Here is a 25010-nt window from a genome sequence, read left to right on the forward strand (position 1 = left end):
AATCGTTTCCCCCTTCATCCCTTATTTGGGGACAGATATCCAAGGCCTGGACCCCAAGCACCATGATCTATGAAGCTAAAAAGAGTAGAGAATTCTGGCAAGAGGCCTTAGTGCCAATTTGGTTCAGGCTCTTTCTGGTGGTGTGACTCTGGGCACATCAGTACACCTCTCCTGTAAAATGGGTTTGCTGGTACTGTGGGGTGTCTGTCACCTGGGATTTTTGGGAGGAAGAGGAAATTAAATTATGGGTTTCTGAGATGTTTGGAGATGCTGTAAGATGCTGTGCAGGGCAGGCATGGGGTGGGGAAGGGAGGGGAGAGTGTAAATTTTGACAGGAGGACCTGTTACCACCTTACTTGACCCCTTCCCGGGCTCCACAAAAAAGAGAAATGATAAGTAGAATGGAGATTTGCCCAGGTTCAATGACTCTAAAATAAGCCAAGCTGGGAGTTTTCTGGCAGTCCAGTGGTTAGGAGTCCATGTTTTCACTGCTGAGTGAAAGTGAAGTCGCTCAGTCGTGTCCGACTCTTTGTGACCCCATGGACCATAACCTACCAGGCTCCTCTGTCCATGGGATTTTCCAGGCAAGAGTACTGGAGTGGACTGCCATTTCCTTCTTCAGGGGATCTTCCTGACCCAGCAATCGAACCTGAGTCTCCCACACTCCAGGCAAACGCTTTACCATCTGAGCCACCAGGGAAGCCCAGGTTTAATCCCTGACTGGGGAACTAAGAGCCTGCAAACCCGTGCTGCTAAAAAGTAAAATAAAATAAGCCAACCTGCTGTGTTCTGCTGGAGGGAAGTCTGTGGAAAACACCGACTCCTCCTTCTCACCCTGGATTTTCCAACAGGTGTGGGTCAGCCCTAAGATCCAACCCTAAGCAGGGCTCCCATCTTTCCCTTGGACACAAGAGAGCCTGGCATGACAGAGAAGGCCTGGGTTTTGTAGAAAGACCTGGGTTTTCAGTTTCTCTATTGTGAGAAAGTGGCATAAATTTTGCTTCCCTTCCTCTTTTTAATTTTTTTTTTGGGGGGGGTGAGGGTGGCCACACCACACTGCTTGTGGGATCCTAGTTCCCTGACCAAGGAACAAACCTAGGCCCTCAGGCAGTGAAAGCACAGAGTCAAAACCTCTGGATCGTCAGGGAATTTCTTTCCCTTCCTCTTTTGGACCTCATCAGCACTATTTAGTGGGCTTCCCAGCTAGCCCTAGTGGTAAAGCGCCCACTTACTAATGTAGGAGGCCTAAGAGAGAAAAGTTCGATATCCGGGTCAGGAAGATCTCCTGAAGGAGGAAATGACAACCCACTTCAGCATTCTTGCCTGGAGAATACCATGGACAGAGAAACCTGGAGGACTACAGTCCAAAGGGTCACAAAGAGTAGGACACGACTGAAGCGACTTAGCATGCATGCTCTATTTAGCAGCCAGGAAAGCTCAGATGATAGACCAGCTGAAGCAAAGCAAGGAGTTAGAACCAGAACTCAGATTTATGTTTCTTGGACCCTGCAATGTTCTCCTTGGCCTCTTAACCAAAAGCCTTCGGTTCTCCAAAGCAAGAAGAAAGAACTATGAGAGGTCCTGTCGTTTGATTTTTTTAAAAAAGTCTTTCCAACTATTCTTCCACTCACTTGCTATTTCTCAAGTGCTTACTTATGTGCAAAGCTGTATGAGCCAAACCCAAGACTGGTTCCTGCCATCATGGAGCTTGTCTTAACGCCTTCTTTTGCAAATTAGATATCATAACTAGGTACACTATACAGAGGAGGAAATGGAGGCGCTAAGTAATTAAGGACCACAGTGGCTCAAAAACTAATGTCCTGCACTCCAGGGTTCCCCAATTACTGAGAGAGTGAATAAAAGGTTGCTTTTGTCTGGTATCTGAGCTCATTCTCTCTTGCTTCATCCCCCACCCCACCCCACCCGACCCCCACATTTAATAAAACATCCTTCCACAGAACCCACTACACCTGGGAAGAGTAGGCCATTCTAGCAAAGCCCCTTTATCCCGCCTGCGCAATCCAGCTGACTTCCGGCTTCCACTACCTACGTCATCGGGCACCCTCGCTGCGCATGCCTAATAGGAAGTCGGACTATGCCACTTTGGCATACAGAAGGGGGATACTTTCCATGTTTTAAAGTTTAAAACCGACTCCTAATGTTAGACTTCTGTTACTCTGGGTCTTTTCAGAATATATAAGTAAGTATAGGGTGGCGGAATATGAAAGGACCGGACGGGAATACGGGCGAAAGCGGAACGGGGGATGGACTCTCCCCTTCACAGATAATGGGAGGAGCCTAGCGAGGGCAAGTTCTTTCCTTTCGCCGCTGCGGCCGCGGCCATGAGGTAAGCTCTCTCGGGTCTCTGATCCTGGTTGATTTTTACTTTGCGGGGCTCGGTACCGCGGCCCATTACGGGAAAAGACAGGGCGGAGGCCTCCCTGAAGCGGCTGGTCCTGGGGCTTGGGGTAGCCGGAGCACACTAGCGCCCGGCCTCGAGGGAAGGTGGGTAGGGGGACGTCCCGGGAACTCTAGGCCGGGGGAGGGTTGGCTGCGCCCCCTGCACGTGTCTGAGGCAACCCACTGGGGCAGAGGAAAGGCGGCGGCGGGGACTGGGCTGTGGCCCCCTTAACTCGCTGGGGCAGTCTGTGACTCCGAGCCCATCTCTGCTTCCATATGACGTAGGGCAGGCCGCGAATAGGCCTCAAGCCTGCCAGAAGTGAGGCAATCCTAGCATTTTGATGCCTTCTGCCCCGTAGACCCATCATTAAGAAAACTTTTGAAGCTAGTTTATTGCTGAGATAAAAGGCAAACGAGCCCAGGAAACAGTCCACTGGCCACAGATTCTTCATGTTAAACGCTTTATTTTTCATGCTGGATACGAGAAAAGGCGTAAGCCCCCTTTTCATTCCAGTTTTATCCGTTAATTTTATTTTCCAGAGGGGAAAACAGACCCACAGACGTTGTCTATCGTAGGGTGGGCAGGTTGTGTTGGGGATGCTCAGTCTTGCCCAGGTATGGTTTCCAGGAACTGATAGTATTTTCTGTTGGTCACAGTATGCTCAGGCTTCAGAAGAGGCTTGCCTCCAGCGTCCTTCGCTGTGGCAAAAAGAAGGTCTGGTTGGACCCCAATGAGACTAATGAAATCGCCAATGCCAACTCCCGTGAGTTCTTGGGGTCTGCGTTCCTTCTTTACTCTCCCCATTTCTCATCCTTTGTGCAATGAAACGTGACACAATTATGTTGACTGTTAACATAGGCTAGCTTACAGTCTTGGGGGGGGTTCTCATCAAATGGAGGAGTCATGAAAATATGGATTGCCAGAGGTTCTCTTCCTGACCTTTGCCAGAACAGCAGGATGGACGTTGATGGCAGCCACTCATTGTTACATTAATAAATATCGCTAGAGTGGATGTTCTGTTTTATAGCTCTGTGAGGAATTTTTGGAGAGAGCACAAGGACTGGGGTGGAGGCAGGAGGTAGAGATGACCAAGGAAATGAAGTGATGAATTGGGACGTTCAAAGCAGAATATAGAGTGGGCAAGTAGGAATTTATAGCAAAGGAGCGTGGTGAAGGGGGTCAGAGGATGAAAAATTACTAAGAGGATGACAAACTATAATGGAAAAGAATATGAAAATATGTGTGTATATATGTACAACAGTCACTGTGCTATACAGCAGAAATTAACACAACATTAAATCAACTACAATAAAATATTTTTTTAAATAAAAATACTAAGAGGAAACAGGTTAGGGGTTAGGGGGTTTCTGGCTGAACTGACCTAACAGGATTCTTTAAGGAAGTGTACAGATTGGCCTGTGAGAAGCTTCAGGAGCTGATGAAAGTTTAGCAGGAATTTTTGTCAGTATCAGGGAAATTCTTTTTGTTTGGGTTTGTGGTATTGTAATATGTGCTCAGAAAATCCTTATTTTAGACTAGTAGGTAATAGGTGAGACAGAATCTGAAGGTCTAGGCTATATCTGTATGTTATTTTGATCACATATCCTCAAATACGTATATTTGAGTGCTGTTAGACATCTAAAAGGATACAAGTTTTGTTTTTTGTTTTTTGGTTTTTTTTTTTAAGGAAAGAAATAGAAGGTCCCCAGTTTGCACCATTTTTGAAAACCAGGGATGTGAGCCATGCCTCTGTCATGTCCTGTTTGGACTCTTGAGTTATGACTGGTGGGACTAGGACCCACCTGACTGACTAGGTATATTGTGATTTCCCAGGCCAGCAGATCCGGAAGCTGATCAAAGATGGGCTGATCATCCGGAAGCCTGTGACTGTCCATTCCCGGGCTCGATGCCGGAAAAACACCTTGGCTCGCCGGAAGGGCAGGCATATGGGTATAGGTAAGTGCGTTCTGTTTATTCCAAGACTTGGGGGAAAAATGGATGATTAAATCTAGACTGGGATAGATTCAGAATCTTACCCCATTCTGACTTATTTTGAACCCTTTTCTTAGTCCGTGATGCTTGGTGTGTTTTTCTGTCTGCAAATCAGAAAGTTGGCACTGGTGTGGGAATTGATGGTATTGGTAGAAAGAGGTCTCATTTATTGAGCACCTATACCTTGCCAAAGATCCTACTGGATACTTGAGGAATGTCGTCCTATAAATCCTAACAACACTTTGTAAGGTCAGCATGATCTGGGGAGATGAAGGTCACACCGCCTTTTTAAGATCTTCCAGCTTACCTGCTGCAGGCTGCCTCACCTGAGGCATGCCTCAGTGCATGCCCTGGAGTGTTCACATTCTGCCTGAAGTGAATGAGGGATAATTGCCTTGTTTCTGCTCCCTTGAAAATTGAGTAAATGAAAGAAGTTTAATACTTGGGATCATCTGTAAAATGGAAATAACGCTACTTAAGATGAAGTACAACTCTTGGTACATGACTCAGTGGACTATAGAGTGTTGTAGAAGTTAGTGGCTCTTGTTGCAACTAATCAGCTGGCTCTAGTAACCCAGATGCACTATGGTGAGCCTGACTCTTCTTCCTCCTAGGTAAGCGAAAGGGTACTGCCAATGCTCGAATGCCTGAGAAGGTAACCTGGATGAGGAGGATGAGAATTCTGCGCCGGCTGCTCAGACGATACCGTGAATCTAAGAAGATTGACCGCCACATGTAAGTACCTTCTCTTGGGCTCACCAAGATCCATTGCTGTTTTGATGACTTGTTCTTTGCACAGATGCAAGCTCTGTCTCACTGGCCTTGGGCAGAGAGCCATGTGTCTTACACTTTTGTTAGGAAAGTTCTTCCATTCTATCCTCCCTGCATGCACCATCAGGGTAGCCCAGTATCTGCCAGGTGAACTCTTTTATCTCCTAATTATGCAGAAAGTCTTGGATGAGGGAAAGAATTCTCTGCACCAAGAGGGGAGAGGACAGGAACTCTACATGCTTAGGGGCCTTGTGTAGAAGAGCAGATCACAGGCCTACCTCTATTGATGCCATTGCTGACCAGAACCTCTAATAACCCTTGTACCCTACAGGTATCACAGCCTGTACCTGAAGGTGAAGGGTAACGTGTTCAAAAACAAACGGATTCTCATGGAACATATCCACAAGCTAAAGGCAGACAAGGCTCGCAAGAAGCTTCTGGCGTAAGTTCTGAGACATTTAAAATGTGCTAATGTCTAGTCTTGACTTCCATGCAGTCTATCCAGAATACAGCTGTTGTGTAGAGATACATACTGCTTGTCCTGTACACACCCGCACACCACCCACCATCAGTGTTGGGATAGTGTGGGGCTGTTGGTTAGTTGAATCAGCTTTTGGTGTCTCCAGCAGCTCACCCATCTTCTCCTTTCCAGGGACCAGGCTGAGGCCCGCAGGTCTAAGACCAAGGAAGCCCGCAAGCGCCGGGAAGAGCGGCTCCAGGCCAAGAAGGAGGAAATCATCAAGACTCTGTCCAAGGAGGAAGAGACCAAGAAATAAAGTTCTCCCCCTCTTCTCTGTACATAGTGGCCTCGGCAATTGCATAGATCACTCATTCAATAAAAGACAAGCCTCTATCTGCCTACCTCTCTGCTTCCAAAGTCTTCAGTGGGGTCTTCACTGTTTACAGGACCAGAACTGAGGACTGGGATACAGACCCTTCCTTGGGTTCCTGCTTTGTTGCTTCTTTGACTCCTAGCCTCTGGTCAGGCTCATGCCCCCTCCATCCATGGTGTGTGGGGGCCTACTTTGAAGGGTGGGGAGGAATGACTTCTACCCAAGCTTCGGATATTGTGCCTCAAAACTGCCGTTTACAGCAGAGTATGAGTGGCACCTCAGACACGGTCTTGGATGTTGGTTTTTGGTTGGTATTCAGTTGTGAGTTGTCACATTAATTAAAAACAGAAAATAATATGCTTGTGCTCCTCAGCTGCACTGAGGTTCAGATTTGCAGTCTGCTGCCTTGGAACCCCAGGACAGTGGGGATTGAACCACCACCGGTCCAGAAGGTGGTGATCTGAACCTGAACTGCTGACTGCTGTCTGAGCTCTTAATAGACAGCCTTATTGAGATAGAACTGAAGCCATCATTTTGAGCATCCCTATTTTAAATTTTTAAACCTTTTTTTCTTTCGTGTCCTTATCGGTACTGTTTCCTGTTTTGTTTTTGCTTTATAACCGTTAAAAGGGTCCAAAGAAAAAAACTTTCTTGGCAAGAGTTGGAATAAAGGCACATAACACACACTTGTCAAAGCCATTCTGGGTTAACTTTATACTCTTTACAAATGAGAAGTAGGTTTTATCTTCCCTGTTATATGGTAGTAATAATAAAATATCTGCTCTATGAGCCAAGTACTAAGACATTTACATTGATTTGCATTGATTCTCTAACATTCTAAAGTAGGGTATTTGCTTCTCCATTTTCAGATGAGAAAAGAGGTTAAGCCACATGTTGGAGTCACCTGTTCAGCCTGAATTAGTGTTGTATCATTAGGGATGGGGAGAAGGAGATGAATAACCTGGCTTGATTCCCAGGCCTCAAGCTGTGGAAGACTGGGCAAGAGACGTCTGATGGTCAGAAGGATCCACTCACAGTGGAAAATGCCTGAAGAGCTGACTTGAATATATTGAGTGGGTGACAGTTTGAGGGACTGGTGTTCAGGTGGAAGGGATCAGTCAACCAATTAAATACAGAAGTGTCAGCTCCAGTGGGAGCTGGGAAGTGGGAAGGAAAGGGGAACAGCTATGACTGGTCCCCCTCCTGGTTACTTCCCTGCCTTCCACCTGTCTTCAATAGGAACTTTTGGAGTAATGCGAAGGCTAGTAAAGGGTCTTCAGGGTGTGTAATGGGCAGGTGTGCCCATCTGCATTTACTTGGCATGGGAAAGGCAGGGCTAAAGTCATCTTGAGGGCAGCAGACCTGTCCCCATCTCTGCCTGTAGTCTCCTTGTCCAGTTTGGACAGGTGGGGAGATGGGTAACCCAAGGCAGGGAGGTGCAGACAGAACAGTCCAGACAACCTCGACCACCACCCGTGTGCATCAGAACCTGGGCTGAGAGGACACTGATTTGGGCTTGCCTGTTGCCACCATAACCAGCCTGTGCATAGAGTATCCATAGGACCTGCTCTAAGCCTATCATTCCAAATAGGGAAGCTGTGGCCTGGAAGAAGAAGGGCTTTCACCAAGCTGCTTGGAGCATGAGATACCTTCCCATGCCTGGACCAGAGGAGGAAGGGCATGGAAGGCCACCCACCTCCACCTCCTCCAGGCAGTAGAGAGATGATAGGAAGGACAATTAGAACCTTCACTGGGGCTCCTGAGGTGCCCGCACAGAAAAGGGTTGCCATCACGGACCAGGAGATGGTGCTATGCTCTCACAAGTCACTGAAATGAAGTTAAGTGGTAGTCGCACAGTCATGTCTGACTGCAACCCCATGGACTGTAGCCTGCCAGGCGCATCTGTCCATGGGTTTCTCCAGGCAAGAATACTGGAGTGGCTTGCCATTTCCTTCTCCAGGGTCTTCCCAACCCAGGGAATGAAACCGGGTCTTCTGCATTGCAGGCAGATTCTTTACTATCTGAGCCACCAGGCAAGCCAGACCACAGGTCACTGAAGATATAGGAAACTGCCTCACTTTGGTGAGGGGCTGAAGGGAGGGGGAGGGAAGAATTAAGTTGTAAGAGCCTATCTCTTGGGAAGGCTTGCATTTAATCACTTCTGAAGCTCACTCCAGGCCTAAGGTTACCTCTTTCCACCACCGGCCTCTAACCCCTTTCCAGGCAGTGCCTAGGATGGCCCCCTCAGCAGACAGGTCCCCTAAAGTAATCACTGGATCTCTTCCAGTCCTGGAGCCTTGAGAACTTCTAATGAAATGACATGTCCATTCGGGACTTAAGTCATGGTCCAGTGGTTAAGAATTTACCTGCCAATGCAGGGGACACAGGTTTGATCCCTGGTTCCGGAAGATTCTTCATGCTGCGGAGCAATGAAGTCCATGAGCCACAATTACTGAGCCCACATGCCGCAACTACTGAAGCCTTTGCACTCTAGGGACGGTGCTCCACAGCAAGAGAAGCCACTGCAATGAGGAAACCCATGCACCACAACTAGAGAAAACCGGCACACAGCAACAAATACCCAACACAGCCAAAAATAAAGAAAAAAGACATGTCCATTCTCTCAAGAGCTTGCAACTGGTCCCATCATATAATTTTGCATACCCTTTAAAGGGGTTCATGGCCCCAGGTAAAGACTCCCCGAGCAAGTCCAACTCCATTTCTGGAGGAGGAAACTGAAGCTTGGAGGGCCCCCCAGAATCCAAGCTTGGCTTGAACACCAGCACCCACCTTTGATTCCTTCAGATGTGCAAGGGTGAGGGGGGGTGACTCAGAGTGGGCCGCACCTGAGAGGTGCGAGTACAGCTGCTGCGCCTGGACAAAGGCTAAGGTCCTTGGTGCTCTCTCTGAGGCGAACCACCTGGGCTGGCTCCCCAAAGCACAGGGAGAGCTGAGGCGGGAGGTTTGCACTGCCTTCCTCGCACTCTTCAGCAGGTGCCCCCAACGTCCTAAGCATTGGGGAGTGGGTGTTAAGGAGGTGGGGAAGGGGGAGAAGGCTGGAGGAGCCAAAGGCAGTAGTGCTAGTAAGATTGGGAGGGGGGGCCTTGCTCTGTCCGCATCTCCCTGTCTCCACCTCTGGTTTCCATCTTTCTGCCCTTTTAGGCCTCTTGTTTCTGGCCCCCAGACTTCCCCCCTTTTTGCATCTCTCCTAAACCTAGATAACCTTAAGCTCTCAGGGTAACCAGGTTAAGCTCAGGCTGAGGAGGGGGGACAGAGGCCACAGACAACAGCCAAATGGTAGGCGGGCACCACCAGGAGGCTGCTGAGCATCCTCCACCCCAGGGCAATGGTGTCGCTACTCCTGCCACCCCCAGAGAGGACACCGAGGGGGGCCGCAGCCACGGCGGGGCCACCAGCTGCTCCCAGCCCCCAGGCTGTGAGCCTGCTGTTGGGTGGTTCAGCCACCCGAAAAAGCTGCTGTGTTCAGCAGTGCGGCAAATGAGCTGGGGGTAGGCGGGGGTCCAGGCCAGCTGCCGGCTGGTACGGACACAAGTGGTTGTTCAGAAGGTTCGGCTGAAAGTCTCTGACTGTCTCCAGGGGGTGAGGTCTTGAACCCTGGAGCCCCTCCAGCATCTCCAGGGGTCTCTGTTTCCATCTTACTGGTTTAAGGCCCTGAGGAACCCAAGATCAAGTTGGGGAAGAGTTGAACTGGGAAGCAAGAGATAGAATTTCTGAAACCAACTTGACCATTAATTTGCTGGTGACCTTGGGCAAGTTATGAGTCTGCTCTGGGCTTCAGCTGCTCCGTGTAAAAAAGGGACAGTTTGGGCTGGATAATCTGTATGACCATGGGCAAGCCACCTAATATCTCTAGGCCTCAGTTTCATCATCTGTGAACAGGGGACACCATCTCTTTCCTCACTGGGTCCTTAAGAGGATAAAATAAAATTAAGTCCCTGGCACAGTTTCCCAGACATAGTAGGTGTCTATTTGTGTGAGTTCCCCTCTTTATAAGCCTTTCCACTGGGTCTGTGACCCTTTTATCCAATCCCACCATCAAGGGTCCTAGGAAGGGGAGTCACCCTCCTCCTGCTCCTCCGCTGCCCTCCACCCCCATCATTCTTGGATGAAAGGGACCAAAGAAAGCGTGGTTGGCGACCCAGGGACTGGTCCCACCTGACCCACCTTGATTTGGGCGGGGGGGGGGGTGGGCTGGAAGGCAGAACCGTATGCGTGCCTATCCGGAGGAGCAAGCTCCCACCCGCTCTGCATTCTGGCTTCACGCCGTTGCCCTGGCACCCCCGCAGCCCGCCCCTCCCTCCCTCCGCCCGCCCCTCTGTCTATAAATAGCCCAGGACGTGCTCGCCTGGGAGATGACGCGGCCAGGCGTGCCGGAGGGGAAAGGCTGCTCTGCCGAGCAGGTGGGCGGCGGGCACCGCGGCGGGAGGGGCGCCACCGCGGCCCCCTTGCGCCAGGCTCCCAGTGATGGGCGTGACTGAGTCATCTCAAGGCCGCACCGTCCACCAACGTACCTGCCTCGGGCTTAGGGGGCTGCGGGGGCGAGGCTGATCTCCGGTGGATATTAAGGCCGCCAGACCCTGGGTTCGGCTGGTCTCCGGGGACACCTCTGGGTGGGCAGAAACGCGGAGGTGCGTGCCTGCCCCCTGCGCAACGCAGGTCCACATCGAACCAGAAAATGACCGCAGCCCCACCCTCTCTCTCTCCAGCGTCCCCCAAACCTCCTCCTCCATTTCCTCAGATCCGGAGTGAGGAGACTTGGGGACCCTCACTGTCAGGGCCACACCAGCCCCTGTATCCCTCCTCTCAGAGATGAATGCATTCTCCGACCTTCAGACTGTCTCCTATTTTGGTCCACACCCACCACACCTCCAGGCCACGCCCACCCCTTCCCTTCCTCTGACCCAAGTTGATAGATACATAGAGCAGCCAGGTTGGGACAAGAAACATTTAATTAGGGGTCTGGGGGCTCAGCAATGTCCCAGCAGACTCCTCATGCAGCCTCATGTACAGTGGGCATTGGGCCCGCCCCTGGGATATTGCTGGGGGGGGCCTCATGGCAGCAAACAGGGCAGTGTGGCTTGAGTTCCTCCCCCCTCTTAGAGGGAGAGGTAGGGCAGGGGCCAGTGGGTAGGAGGATGTGTCCCTCCCACCACATGGGAGGGTGTGACTGTGCCCAGGATGGGGGTGGCATTGGCTGGCACGATCAAGGGCACAAGAGGCGGCTCTGAGCTTGGGGGGGGGGGGGGCGGGAAGGGAGGTTGGCCCCAGAGAAAAGCAACCTGCAAGGGAGGGGTCCTCTTTGCGTGTCCCCACACACCCCCTCCCCTAGCGTGCCTACCCCCTTCCCTTTCTGGTGGTCAAACAGAATTCATTGTCTGTCTCCCACTCCCGCTTCCTCCCAGGGCTCTGTGTCCTGGAAAAGGGACCAGATGCAGCCAGAAAAAGGGCCCCCTGCAACAGCAGCCCTTTCCCCCACAGAGCCCCAAGAGAGGGGGTAAGGGAGGGCTATTGCAGGGTCAGTCCTGAGGGTGGGTTTCCTGGGGCAGGCCTGGCAAGGCCTGGGACAGGAACTGAGCGTTCAGAGTCCTGACAGTGAAATGAGGATTGTTTTGATCAGGTGTGGGCCAGGTGGGATTCTGTGTGCAGGCCACTCTTGGGTGTGTCCTCTCCCAGTGAACAAGGGTAGAGCGAGGTTGCTCCATGGGGACTGTCCTACTCGAGGGACAGACTCTGATTTGCCACGTGCTCCCGAGACCTCAGCCCTCCCCTCCTCTGTCCACCCAAGTTTCAAGTAACAGGAGAGAGAGCCGCAGGACTTTCCTGAGAGTTGATGGAGTGACAGAGGTGATGAGACCAGGGCCCTCTGGCAGCCCTGAGCTCCCTCCCCACCCAGAGCTGGGGCTGAGGGACCCGGGAGGGCCCCACTCCCAAAGTGGCAGCTGCAGGGTCACACACACAAGGGCCCAAGCAGAGGCTCTGTGAGAAGGGGGGGGCGGTGTCAGGCATGCAAAGGTGCGGTGGGCAGGGGCAGGCTCTCTGGAAGAGGCAGCCCCGACATTCCTCAGGAACTTCCTCTTAGGGCTGGACTCTGCATGGCAACTGGACCGGGAGGACCCACCTGGAGTTTTGCCATTCCCTCCCACTTTCTCCTCCCCACGCCCAAGTCTCAGAGCTGCAACCTCTTCAGGGCACCCCAAGACCCCAGAAATAACACCTTTCTCAGTACAGAAGGCTCCCAAGCCATGGTGAGTGGCCCCTAGGAGAGGAGCAGAGGGAACCTCCCCCCAGGGGGGCCAGAAGCGAGGAGGGCTGGGCACGGGCAGGGGTCGCTTCTGGGTTTTCTTGGCTCCTCTCAGATCTCGGTCAGGGCATCGGCTGGAACCAGGCCCCGCTTCTTGCCACTGCTGACGCGGATGAAGCCGTCAGCATCTTTGCTCCTGGCCACGCCCACACAGATCTGAGCGGGAGAGACACAAAGCTGAGGCCTGGCACTGCCTGCCCCCCCCCCCCCTCCTGGGCCCCGAGTCCTGCTGATGGCTCCCAGGGGGCCCATCCCAGGGGATGATGGGACCAGCAGCAGATGTGGCTGGAGCCGGGGTGATGGAAGCAGATCCCATGAGAATCCAGGGCACAGCAGCAAGAACCAGGCAGTCAGCAGACACGGAGCGGCACTTCGGGGCTGACCTTTGAGATCAGCTGGTCTAATGCCCCTGACAAACTCCCCGTTTCCCAGAGGAGGTAACAGCGGGGAAAGGACTTGCCCGTGGTTGACAATAACGTTCAGACCTAAGCCTCTGACTCCTAAACCAGTGCTCTCCCCTCAGCTGTCTCTGACATAACTGAGCCCATACCTGTGCTGGCCACCAGCCCCAGTTCCCAGTAGTCCCACTGCTGCTTCCTTCTCTCTTTTCTTGGTGAGAATCTCGGTCCCCCGACCAGGGATTGAACCCAGGCCATGGTAGTGAAAGCCTGGAATCCTAACCACTAGGTCACCAGGGAAGTCCCCAGTCCCACAGCTTCTAATCTGCCCTCCCTCCTGCCACCAGGCTCCAAGCCTCCTCCTCCAGGGCACTCACCCACCTTCCCGCCACTTCTCTCCCTCCCATGCCAGCCTCCCCAGCCATGCAGGGCCCAGGTTCTCACCTGGTTCTCCTTGAGGCTCATGTAGCCTTGTTCCTTGTTCCCGGAGAAGGGTTGGCAGCAGCGCCAAACGTTCTCGCCCGGCCTCACCCGCTGCACAAAATTGGCTGGGAAGAAGCCAACCCGGTCGCCGATCTTGCCCTGGAATGAAGCTGGCAGTGAGCGCTGTGCTGCCCCAACCAACTGCTTTCTCTAGACCTAATATCCACTCAGAGCCAAGGCCCTCATCCTGTAGATCCTGGGTTCTTTGTGTTTGAGCCCTTAGTCGGGGGATTCTGGGTTGGGAAGGGCACAAGGTAGGCAGAGGGACAAGACTGGGGCACAGAGGGGTGAAGTAAAGGCAAGACCTGAGGGTGAGCCTAGGCCTGGCTAGGTCGTGGAGGAAGGGGGGTTATTAGGGAAAGTGCCCTCTATGGCTCTAGGCTAGTCGGGTGCCTACCACTGCTCACCCTCTGCTCCCCACCCTGCCACATCACCTTCCACCAGTCCTCGTTAGAGTCATCCACCAGCATGATCCGGTCTCCAGGCCTGGGACAAGAGAGTCGGGGGGTGGGGGCGTAGCATGTGGGGCAGGAGGGACCTGCCCGCCCTGCATCCCAACAGTCCTAGACCCCCAGGTCCCCTGCAAGAGTGCTCGATGGCCCCTGTGTGACCATAGGTACACAGACACTGCAGGACAGAGGCCTGGCAGGGGCAGGAGACATGGCATCAGTACCCACCCTCTTGGACCCTGGCACCTCTGTCTCATCTGGGGGCTCAGTAGCCTCCAGCATGCCAGGTGGAGGTTCCCGAAGGTCCCCCTCACACTCATGTTCCAAGGTCTGGGAGTGCAGAGCCCTGAGGTTGGAGGCAGGCAGCCCCCTGGAGTGGGGGCAGAGGTAGGGGGGAGGCTGGACCACTGGAGGACTTACTGCAAAGCCAGATCATTGTTTTCCTGGGGCAGAAACTTGTAGAGCGCCACGTAGGAGTACATGGGCCCCACATCCTTCCGGAGGGGAGGTCTGGGGGGCTGCGGAAAAGTTCGGGGTCATTGCTGGGAGAAGGACACCTTTATTACTCCACCCACTCTCCCCTTGCCCTGATCTTGCCTACCCTGGGGCTAGGACATGGGTCAGTGACAGGGAGAGGTCAGAGTCTCCTGCCTGCTGCGCTCACACACCCCTGAGGGACTGGGCCAGGGATGGGAAGGGGAGCCTCCTTTTCCTGCTGCACTGGGACTGCCCACCCTTGGGGAGTAGGAGTGGGCTCAGTAGGCATGGGGTCAGTGTTGGGAGGGGTAACACCCCTGCCTCCCATGCCTACTGACCCTGGCATTGCCCATCCCCACTCACCCTGGCATTGCCCATCCCTGTAGATTGAGGGAAAATGATGGCACAGTGAGACTCCCACTCAGCATACTCTCACCCACCTAGGGATCAGTGACAAGGAGAAGGATGTCCCCTTCCCACCTGGCCTGCCGAGGCTCAGTGCCATCCCAGCCTCACCTGTTGTCCTGGGCTCTTCTCCTCTGGTCCTGACCCTTCGCTCTCGGCTGGGGCTGTGAATACTGGAGATGCCGGGGTGGGGCCAGAGTGTGAGGCTGCAGGTGGTGGCCCCCACTGTGCTCCGCGCCTGCCCCTGGTCCCCAACCCCACTCACCGCTGTCGCCAGGGCCCTCCTCTGAGCTGCGGATGCTGCCCTCCCCATCCTCGGTGAGCTCATCCCGCTCGCTCTGGGGACACAGAGAGGGGAGGGCTCAGCCCCCCACCCTCTGGGACCCCCGCCCCCCCCCGGTGTCCCCCATACCAGGCTCCTTGTGGGGGACTCAGAGGTGCTGCTGAAGCTGGAGCGGTTCATCAGGGCCAGGGAGGTGCCATAGCGCAGGGTCTCATACACGGGGTCTACCTTCCCACTGGCCCCTGCCGAGGAGTCACCATCAAGGCTGGGCACCTGGCTGCCCTGCTCAGCCAGCCCTAAAGTGAATTCTGCATGCCCCTCACCTGCCCCTCCCAAGTCTCCCTAATTGCAGTGAGAACTCCATGTCCTCCCATGGTGCCCAGGCACAAGCCTGAAGTATCCTCGACCCCTCACCCTCCGCACTGTTTGTGTTCACTCCATCATCTCGTCCTGCCTCCCAAACAAGTCTAGCATCTGCTCACTTCTCTCCATCTCCATGGCTGCCAGCCTGATCCAAGCTACCAAACTGGCAACCATCATAACTTCCCCATGGTCTCCCTGCTTCTCCCCAGCCCCTCCAATCCACACAGTAGCCAGAATGCTCTTGTAAAAACACAAAAATTGACCTTAGAATAAAGTCCAAAGACTTGTGGTTACCAAGGGGGGGTGGGGGAGAGATGAATTGGGAGTTTGGGATTAGCAGATACAAACTGTTATATAGAGAACAGATAAACAACAAGGTCCTATTGTATAGCACAGGGAACTATATTCAATACCCTGTGATAAACCATAATGGGAAAGAATATGAAAAAGAATGTATATATATATATAAAGAATGTATATAACTGAATTGCTTTGCTGTAAAGCAGAAATTAACACAATGTTGTAAATCAACTATACTTCAATAAACTAAACTTGAATAAAGTACAAAGAACACTCTTAAAACGGACCCTAAGGCCCTGCACCTAGGGTTCTATCTCACTCTCTCACTCCCAGCCTCATTGTCCTTTTTCTGCCCCTTTCTGCTTCTGGCCTGCCTTCTGTCCACACTGGTCTTCCCCAGATCCTCAGGTTAATTCCCTATCCTTCAAGTTTCCTTGATGCTTTCCTTGTCTCTGCAGATGAGGTGGACGCCTTTTTATCCTCTTTGTTTCCTATCCTTCGGTTTCAGGCATTCACCAAATGGTGGCTAATTGATGACTTGTGTGATTATCTATTGCATGTCTAGCTTCCTTACTAGACCATGAGCTCCACCTTCTTTAGGACTGTGTCCCTGTGTCTAGCACAGTGCCTAGCACTTAGCAGGTGCTCAACAAAGTTTTTGTTGAAGGATGGATGGATGGATGAACCAACTCTACATTCAGGACAGGAGCTACCAAAGAATTAGGGGGAGGGGAAGATGAAGAAAAATCTAAAAAAATTAAAAGGGAGCAGTAGCAGTGCCAAGAACAGGCAGTGTCAGTGTAACTCAAAGTCCATCTGAGGAGTGTGTGGGTCTCTCCTCACACCACGGGTATGAGGGGCAACGCTGGACACTCACCAGTGGGTGGGGACTCCTTGCTCATGGAACAGACTGGTGGAGGCTCATGTACCAGGAGTGGGGAGCTGAAGTTGCGGCGGAAGGAGGAAGACTGGCAAAAGCGGGCAGAGAGAGGGTATAGAGAGGTCACGGCCCCTGAGAGCTTGGCCTTCCCCAAGCCCAAGCACCCCTCGACCTGAGGAATCAGCCCTGAGTGGCACTCAGAGCCCTGGAAGCCAAGCCTGGGAGCATCAGTCAGCCATCTCCACCTGGTCCCCACTCACCGTCTTGCTTGGACATTGCTGGCGGGAGATCTCCTCGGAGCACCAGAGGTGGACGCTGACTTTGCATGTCTTACACCGCAAACCCTGCTTGGAGTTTCCTGCGAAGAACAAGACGGGTGATCAGCGACAGGGGGTGGTCAGAATAGGCTACATCCATGGGCAAGGAGCAAAGGAGGTAGGTTAGGGCATGGGGGGAGCAAGGGACTGGGCTTCCTCATGCCAGCCTGGGGCTGTGCTCTGAGGCTGACCCTGATACAGTCAGGGTGGAGCTGACCCTGAAGCCTGAGTTGTTAGTAAATCCTGAGACCCCATCCACCCCCAAGGTGCTGTGTGTCCGCCCACGGGGAGGGGCACAGTTAGGACTGGGGCCATGAATAGCTGGAGCCTTGACATCAGGCAGTCCATTCCATGGGCCCACTAGCCACACCCACCCTGGCCCCTTCTGTTGCCACCCAGGCACTTACCCACAATGAGCTGGTGGCACAGCTCACAGGGGCTGGCTCGCTTGAAGACGTGTTCCTGGAAGCTGTGCAGTCTCACTGGTTTGAGTGGTGCCAGGGGGCGTGGGACCGGGCAGGGGGATGGGGCGGGGGTGGGCAGGCCCCGGTCTGCGGAGGCTGGTGGTGGGGTAGGAGGGGGCAGTGGGGTCGGGGGCGTCAGCAGCACCTCGGTGGGGCACTTAAGCTCAGAGCCGGAGCGAAATAAGAAGTTCTCAACGCTCTTACTTCGGAGGATGGTCTTGAGAGAAAGAGAGCGCTTGAACCGCTGGAGCTGAGAGAGGAAGAGGGATGGTGAGCCTGGAGGGGGCTGGCTCCCGAGGGTCTCTCCTTGGCCAGCAGCAGCCTGAAGGTGAGAGCCAGAGGTGATACAAAGCTTCTCCTGAGAGAGAGGCTGCCAAGTTCCAGAAGGTAGGTCACCACCCCCAGGTGCCCACAAGAGCCAGGCAGGGAACCTCCTCTAGCAAAGGAGTTCTGATCGGACAGGCATAATTAGGAGTGGTGGGGACTGTGGCAAACTGTGTGGCCAGCAAGTAGATACTGGTCTCCTCTACCAACTGAGGCTAGTCTATATGGGCAGCCCAGCATTGCCAGGTTTCCCAATTTTTTAAAAGAAATCTAGACTTTTATAAATGTAATTTTTTGGGGTAATTTCATTTTATTTTACATGGCATACGTAATCTTAGTTCCCCCATCAGGGATAGAACCTGTGTCCCTTGCATTGGAGCATACAGTTTTAACCACTGGACCACTAGGGAAGTTCCATATAAATGTGATTTTTTAATAAAAAAAAAGATTAATCCACTTAATGAACTTCTGAGATTTAAAGTCAGGGACTTTAAGAGGGACTTCCCTTGTGGTTCAATGGTTAAGATTCTGCGTTTCCACTGTGGGGAGTGGGGGTTGAGGGTTGATGAGGGGGTTGGGGGGTGATGAACAGGTTGGGGGGATGGTCATGGGACAATCCCCCATGCTGCGTGGCCAAAAAAAAAAGAAAAAAGTCAGTTAAGAAATTGAGACTCTTAAAAAAAAAAAGAAATTGAGACTCTTATGTGAAATTGAATAGAAACAAATTCAAGAAATTTTATTCCCTTTTTTTTCTTTGCAGAAATGGTATTATATTATTTCTCCTGTACCTTGCTTTTTTTCATTTAACAGTAAATCTTGGAAATCATTCCATACCAATACACAAAGAGTTTCAGCATTCTTTCTTTATGGCCACACAGGAATTTCGTTGAATGGGTGTACCATTTACTTGAGTTAGCAACATAATACTTTGAGGGCCAAACAAAACATGCCAAGTCCTCAGTTCTTGAACAGGGAGAGGGGGAGTGGTCGCTCTGGACCCTCATCCTCAGTGTTGATTCTCTCTCCCAAACACCTTTCCAGCCCATCCTTTGCAACATCTCAGCACCCCCAGAACCCTGCCCTAGTTCAGGCTCTGGCACCCTCAGTCTGGTTCAGGGGTATAACTCTTTGCCTCCACCTTGCCCATCCCCACCTGTTCTCCATGCAGCAGGAAGGTGACCCCTGACAATGCAAAAACCATTCATGGTTCCTCAGGACTCAGTCATGGCCTTTGTGCCAGCCAGGGCACTTCTACTTGGCCAAACCCACCCTGCCACCCCATGCCTTCCACCTGAGTTCAGACATAATGAGTTGAACTCATCTGTATTTTATGCCTCTGAGCATTTGACATGCTTGTCCTCTTCCCTGCCTTATCCAATTGTCTCGCTTTCTATCCTCCAGGGTTTCCTGTGACTATTCTTCCTTGGGGGAGCTATCTCTTCTGTAGGAATTCCTTTTAGTGGGACCACAGGAGAGCTCTGATCAGGTTTATGTTTTGTCATTTACTTCTCACTCCTTCAGGAGGTTGTGAGCCCCTGGAGAGCACGTAAAGTTGCTTCAAATCCCCATAATGGGCTTCAGCACATAGAAGATGCTTATTCCATGTTTGTGGAACAAATGACGAGCAAGTGGCTTGAACCCTAAACAGAGTGCATGTTCTGGAGCACAGGGTGGATTCTGCCAAGGCTAGAGCACTTTGGCCAGCTGATGTGAAGAGCTGACTCATGGGAAAAGACCCTGATGCTGGGAAAGATTGAGGGCAAAAGAAGGGGGCCACAGAGGATGAGATGGTTGGATGGCATCACTGACTCAATGGACATGAGTTTGAGCAAGCTCCTGGAGTTGGTGAAAGACAGGGAAGCCTGGCATGCTGCAGTTCATGGGGTCGCAAAGAGTTGGACATGACTTTGCCTGGGAATAACAATGACAAAGAGCTATTTCTACTGCTCACCCTAACACACTCTTATTCTGCCTGGAATGAAATCTGGACCGCTCTACCTAGACCCTTGCCCCACCCACCTCCTGTTCAGAGCCCTTTCTCCTGCCCACTTCTTTTCGCCAGTGATTAAAAAAAAAAAAAAGATGGGGGGAGGGGCCATAGGGCAGAGAGACTCGGCCCATGTTCCCAGCTGGGATACCAGGCGGCCTATGTGCCATGACTGCCAGCTTGGCAGCCATGCCAAGGGGATGGAAGTGGAGACCCCTCTAGCCCTGGGGAGGCCAGCAGGCCACAGGACAAAGGGGAATCAGAGGGGGAAATGTTTGGGCACAAGGTGGGTCCTGGTGTGCCAGCTGAAAAGCCAGACAGAGCCCTGGGGTGACTGGCATGTTGAGTTGCCCAGCTCCTTCCAAATCCAGTTTCCTGGCCAGCACCGTGGGCTTCTTTGTGTGTCTCTGAGAAGCAGGGCCTCAGGCCCCAGATGCCAGGGTGTTGGGGCAGAGGTGGAGGCCCAGAGGGACAATTAATTAGAACACAAATGTGTTCTATGGGCCAAACATGGCCCTGGAGGCTCTGGCAGGCCTGGAGGCATGGGGAAACCAGTCACTGCTCTGCCCAGGGGCTGTGGGCACACAGCACAGGTCTCTGGGAGGATGGGCTGAGGGTGGAGGCAAAAATGAAACCTGCTGCCTAAAGGCAAGTCACTTCACTTCCTCTGTCTGAGCCTCAGTTTCTCTACCTGCAAGAGGAAGGAGTCAGGGTTAGATGCTCTCTAAGCAAGACAGAAAGCAAAAACTAAACTTATGGGGGACTTCCCTAGTGGTCCAGTGGCTAAGGGAGGGGGCCCAGCCTCGATCCCTGGTCGGGGAACTAGATCTCACATGCTGAAACTAGGAGTTTGAATGATGCAGCTAAAACGGAGACCCAGTGCAGTCACAATAAATGAATATTAAAAAACAAAACAACAAAAAACTAAATTTATAAACATAATGAGAGATGGTTATTATCAGAGTCCTGGCATGGATATGCAGCATCTCATTAACCTTCCACCATCCTCTGAGGTGGTGACAGTTATTGTCCCACTTTTCAGGATGAGGAACTGAGGGGTTAAATTACTCACTCATCATGAGTCCTCAGCTGCTAAGCAGCAGGGCTGGGACTTGAACTAGTGGCTTTGGCTACTGAGTCCAAGGAGTGAGGCGCCCTCTGCCCTGGCCCTTACTTCTGCACCTCAGTTGTGCCATGGGCTTGTCATGAGATGTAAGCTTAGAAAGACTGGCCACCTACAGCAGTGCCCACCCTGCACTGCTCTGGCTACAGCCCCTCGGAATTGTTGTCTGACTCTGTTGGTCACCTCTTGTGACGGCAAGAACACCCTCTCTTGGGACAGTCATTCCATCTTTGGGCAGCTGCAATCGCTGGAAAGTGCTTCCCTATATAGAGTTGAAACCTGCCTCCCTGCCTATCGGCCCTTGTTCCTCCCTTGGCTCCAGAAAGGGCTACTCCCACTTCCGCACATCAGTTCTTCAAATATTTGAAGACATCAATCATGTTCCCCCCTTCCGGGGCCATTATTTCCAAAGTAATCCTCACAGGATGAGGTTTCAAGCCCCCCTTCTGTCGAGCCTGTGCCCTTTCCTGGTCCCTGCCTGGCCTTAGTGCCAGGAGCCACTGCTGCAGGGGACCAGAGGCCTCGGGAACAGACTGTTCCCCAGCGCCGGGGCAGTCCCGACTCTGCCCCAGATCCCAGGAGGGTGGAGAGGCAGGAAGGAATAACACCTGGGGTGGCTGGCGGATGTCAAAGGCTGTGACTGGAGGGCAGATGCAGGCATCTCTGCCAAATGGCTTAATGCCTGCCCACTCCAGAGACATCTAGGCCTAGGCCACCCAAACCTCATCTGGGCTCAGCCTGGCCAGCTATTTCCACTCCGAGGACTCCTAGTCTCCAGGGAAGACCTCCCCACTACTATCTTTTTGGTGCCCCTACTGTCCCAGGACCCATTCCCTGACACGAGAAGTTGCCATATACCCTGGCAAATGGGCACATCTGCATCCCACCTCCTCCCCACCTCCCACCCAATCACTGCCAATGCACCAGGAGCTTGTCTGGCTTGGAGCCTGGACCACCAGGCCTGTCATTCTGAGTCCCCTCTAGGAGGCAGGGCCTGGCCTGCCTGCCTCCTCCCCACCTCTCCACACCTTGGATGGTCCTTCCTTCCCTCGGTTCCCAGCTCCTGAAGAGGTATTAGGCAACTGGCAGAGGGGGTGGCAGATGTGACACAAGCTAACTCAGATGGCAGAGCTGGCATGGCAAGGTCTTCCCAGGAATGGCACCAGAGGGGGTGATGGCAGACCCCATGAAGTAGGATGGGATGGGGACCCAGAGAGGGTAATGCTGACACTAGGAAACTCACTGAGTACCTTAGGTTTAGGAGTGACACCCAACCTAAGAGAGGGCAGGAGGCTAAACTTGGGCTGCAAGAAATTCCCAGGGGCCCCCAAACACTGATAAATAAGTCTGGAATGTTGGCTTCACTGCCTAACAGGCACCAGCTTCCTCTTGTACCTGCCTCAAACTGAGCTGGGTAGGCAGCAACCAACCCTCTCCCTTCTTTCCCCTCCACCCCCACAGCCTGAAGACAGAAGCTTTCTTGGGACAAGTTGAGATGGGGGGATGGAAGGAGGCTGGCAATGGTTCTGAATTCTCTCTGCCCACCTCTGCTCTCCTGAGTACCTTCCCCCAAGACCCGAACCCCAGCCCGTGTTGTTATTACGGAGCCCTTCATAAGTGAGGTATAGGAAGGCGGGCAAAGGGGCAGGGATCCAACTGACCTGGTACAGGGGGACCAGGCCACGTGCACACTCCCTTCCTTCCCTGCTCCTCAGATCCCCATGGCTCAGATCCAGAGGTGATGGAACGAGATGGTCCTTGGGCTGGGAGGAAGGAGGTGCAGACGTGCCAGGCCCTGACAGCCCCCTCCCCACACAGCTGCACTGCTGATTGCTGAGGCAGCGCTGCCCAGCACTCCTGCCTGCCTTCAGAAAGCCCTTAAGGAGGGGGCGGAGTGGCCAGGCCATGGTGTGGGAAACCTGAGAGGCCCCCAATGCCCTGGGAAGCAAGCAGGGAGACTGCATGTGTCTGTTCAGGGTGATTAGAAGATAACTGAGGCCAGGAAACTGAGTTCATTCTGGAACTCAGAATGGGGCTCTGTTTCTGGGACCCTCTGCTTGAAAGAAGCTGTCACCGTTATTTCAAGCAATACCCTCCCACCTCAACACCTCATTCCTCTCCCAGTAGACCTGACTGTCTGAAGGGGAGTTAACTCTGTGGTCTGAGAGCCCAAGGTTTCCAGTTCTCAGAAGGGAGCGGAAGAAGCTCAAGTGTGAATCTGAAGTCTTGGACATGGAGACCCACTGGGTCCCTCCGGTTTAGGGATGGGACGCCTAGCTGGGGTGCCTCGGCCAGACTCCATCCACTTTGGCCCTACTCATCTTTCCTTGGTCATTCCCTGGATGACCTTGACCTTGAATTAACCTCATATCCTGGGAAGTAGTCCAGACAGAATTAGGAGGAGGATGGGCATGGGAAATAGCTATAGATGAACTAGTGATACCAGAGGGAGCCAAGGATGCCACCCATTTCTGGTCCCGGCTGCCCCCCTCCTCATCTGGGTAACAGAAGCCAAGTGGGAACCATTTACCAGGGTGGAAAGGAAAGGGTAACCTCGGCCTGAAGTCTAGGGAGGGGGCAGAGAGCACTGCCCCTACTCTCCCCATCCCCAGGAACCCTGCTCAGGTTGCTTCCCGCAGAACTTCTTGTTGGTCAGTATCTAGAACTTGGGGAGGCAGTAGACAGATTCGAGGTGGGGGTTGCAGAATGTGAGCCCTGCTGTGTTCTCCGGGTGGGAGGGGGGGGGCAGGGGCTGGAGTCTGGGCTGCGCCTGACTTCACTGGGGAATAATTTATTCATTGTGACTCCCGCAGGAGTAACAATCATACATAATTAGGGTTAATTATGACATTCATTAATTATGATGACTTCTCTTTTTGCTTCTACCCGCTCCCCACGGCCCCACTACCACCCAGCCCCCGTCCCGCTGGCAGGGTGGGGGTGGGGCTGCCTGTCTTTCTGTTCCGGAGCCGCAACGACAGTCCGCGGGTCCCCGCCCGAGATGGCCCGCGCTGCCGCAACCCCCAGCGCGAACTCGGAAGCTGCGCACCCCGGGGCCGCGGGCTCACGTCGCCGAGCCTAACCGGGCTGGGAGGAGGGAATGTCGGACTGCGGCGGGTCAGAGAGAGCCATCTAGAGACTCTGAGATAAACACGCAGAGAACCCGAGAGAGACGCACAGAGACACTAAGGCAGAGACAAACAGGTTGTAGAGACACGTTCAGAGAGACACGGGCAGAGAGAGAGGGACTGAGCTACAGGCGGAGACCGGGCGGACACAGGAGAGGTGCGCCTGGCGCGCACACTCGGGCGCGTACACCGGCCCACACCCGCTACACACCGCTACACACTCCCTCCGCTTTCGCTGCGCCGACTCCCTCCAGCAAAGCCGAGTTACAACCTCCCTGGAGGGTCGCGGGGGAGCTCCGCTCATCACGCGCGCAAGGGCGTGTCTTGTTTGAGTGATGGGAGCTGTTCGCGGTCCCTCATCCGAACCCACGGCTCCTGGATCGCCGCGCGGAGCGTTAGGGGCCACACGGGCCCTTCGGTGACTTCAGGGCACCAGAGGCCACAGTGGTAACTGAGTCGGGAGGAGGATGCCCCGGCTGGGGGCGCTCAGGGCAGGGGTCCAGGCCTCGCGCCTCTCGAGTTACCTTGGTTTCTTGGAGGGCAGAGACGGTCCCCGGGGGGGTGTAAGTGGCCGCGTCATCCGGTTCGTTCTCCTTCTCGCTCATTTCGGTCATGGTTAGGGAAGACGGGAAGAGAGGGTGCCGAGACCCGACGGCAGCCCACCTGGAAGCAGGCTAACGGTGGTAGGCGTCTTTCCGGGACCTGAAGCCCTTAGAGACAGCCCCCCCAACCCAGTGAACCCCTGGAGAAACCCGCCCGGGCAAAGCAACCCCCACTCCCGGGTGCGGGCGGAGAAAGTTCCTGGGTTGGTGGGTGAGAGGAGGCAATTATACGGAGCCGAGGGAGCAGGATGACCCCAGGAATGAGGATCAAGGGTCTGAAGAAGATGCTGCTCAGAGCGATGGGAGGAGGGAAGTGGGGACTCGGGCAGGAACCGAGGGAGGGAGCGATGGAGCTGTCAGTGTCCGGCCCGCTCCGCTGTCCTCTGCGCCCGCCCCCCCACCCCCTCCCCTTTCCCCTCCCCTCCCCCCGCCGGCCCCAGCCGGGCACCCGGCGGCCCCTCCGCCCAGTCCTCGCCTCCTAACTTTGATTTAGGAGGTCGCCTGGTCCCTCCCCCTTCCCTCTGCCTCTCCCCCGCGCCGCTATGCAAATCAGGCTCTAAGCTATTGGCTGCCGTGGTGGCCAGGAGGGCGAGCTGGGCGGAGCTTGGGGGGGGCTCGACAAGATGGGGAGGAGCTTGGAGGATAAAGAAGTGGAGGGGACAGTTCCACACTGAAAAATCCGGAATGGGGGTGGGGGGGGCATGACAA

The 25010-nt window shown here is 53.6% G+C and overlaps 2 protein-coding genes across 8 annotated transcripts; one reads left to right on the plus strand and one right to left on the minus strand.

The window, feature by feature from the left end:
- Positions 1-2249: 2249 nt before the first annotated feature.
- Positions 2250-6025, plus strand: RPL19 (ribosomal protein L19). Of its 3 annotated transcripts, none has more exons than XM_020901767.2 (6): positions 2250-2347; positions 3058-3164; positions 4235-4357; positions 5008-5128; positions 5496-5606; positions 5817-6025. In XM_020901767.2, exons 1-6 carry the CDS (start codon positions 2343-2345, stop codon positions 5938-5940), a joined length of 591 nt encoding a protein of 196 aa, XP_020757426.1. In that variant the 5' UTR covers positions 2250-2342; the 3' UTR covers positions 5941-6025. The 3 variants fall into 3 exon arrangements, with proteins under 3 accessions (XP_020757426.1, XP_070335488.1, XP_020757427.1); XM_070479387.1 differs by lacking the exon at positions 2250-2347 and adding an exon at positions 2487-2505; XM_020901768.2 differs by lacking the exon at positions 2250-2347 and adding an exon at positions 2763-2892.
- A 4924-nt stretch (positions 6026-10949) lies between these two features.
- Positions 10950-24694, minus strand: STAC2 (SH3 and cysteine rich domain 2). Of its 5 annotated transcripts, none has more exons than XM_020901754.2 (11): positions 24225-24694; positions 17343-17388; positions 16618-16701; positions 16355-16445; positions 14944-15056; positions 14797-14869; positions 14643-14704; positions 14070-14167; positions 13635-13686; positions 13162-13299; positions 10950-12475 (listed from the first exon to the last, which is right to left on the minus strand). In XM_020901754.2, exons 1-11 carry the CDS (start codon positions 24278-24280, stop codon positions 12371-12373), a joined length of 918 nt encoding a protein of 305 aa, XP_020757413.1. In that variant the 5' UTR covers positions 24281-24694; the 3' UTR covers positions 10950-12370. The 5 variants fall into 5 exon arrangements, with proteins under 5 accessions (XP_020757413.1, XP_070335492.1, XP_020757412.1 ...); XM_070479391.1 differs by having other exon boundaries at positions 16618-16715; positions 17082-17388; XM_020901753.2 differs by having other exon boundaries at positions 17343-17460.
- Between the last annotated feature and the right edge of the window lie 316 nt (positions 24695-25010).

This window comes from Odocoileus virginianus, chromosome 17 (genome assembly GCF_023699985.2).
Source record: "Odocoileus virginianus isolate 20LAN1187 ecotype Illinois chromosome 17, Ovbor_1.2, whole genome shotgun sequence".
Lineage (NCBI taxonomy): Eukaryota > Metazoa > Chordata > Mammalia > Artiodactyla > Cervidae > Odocoileus > Odocoileus virginianus.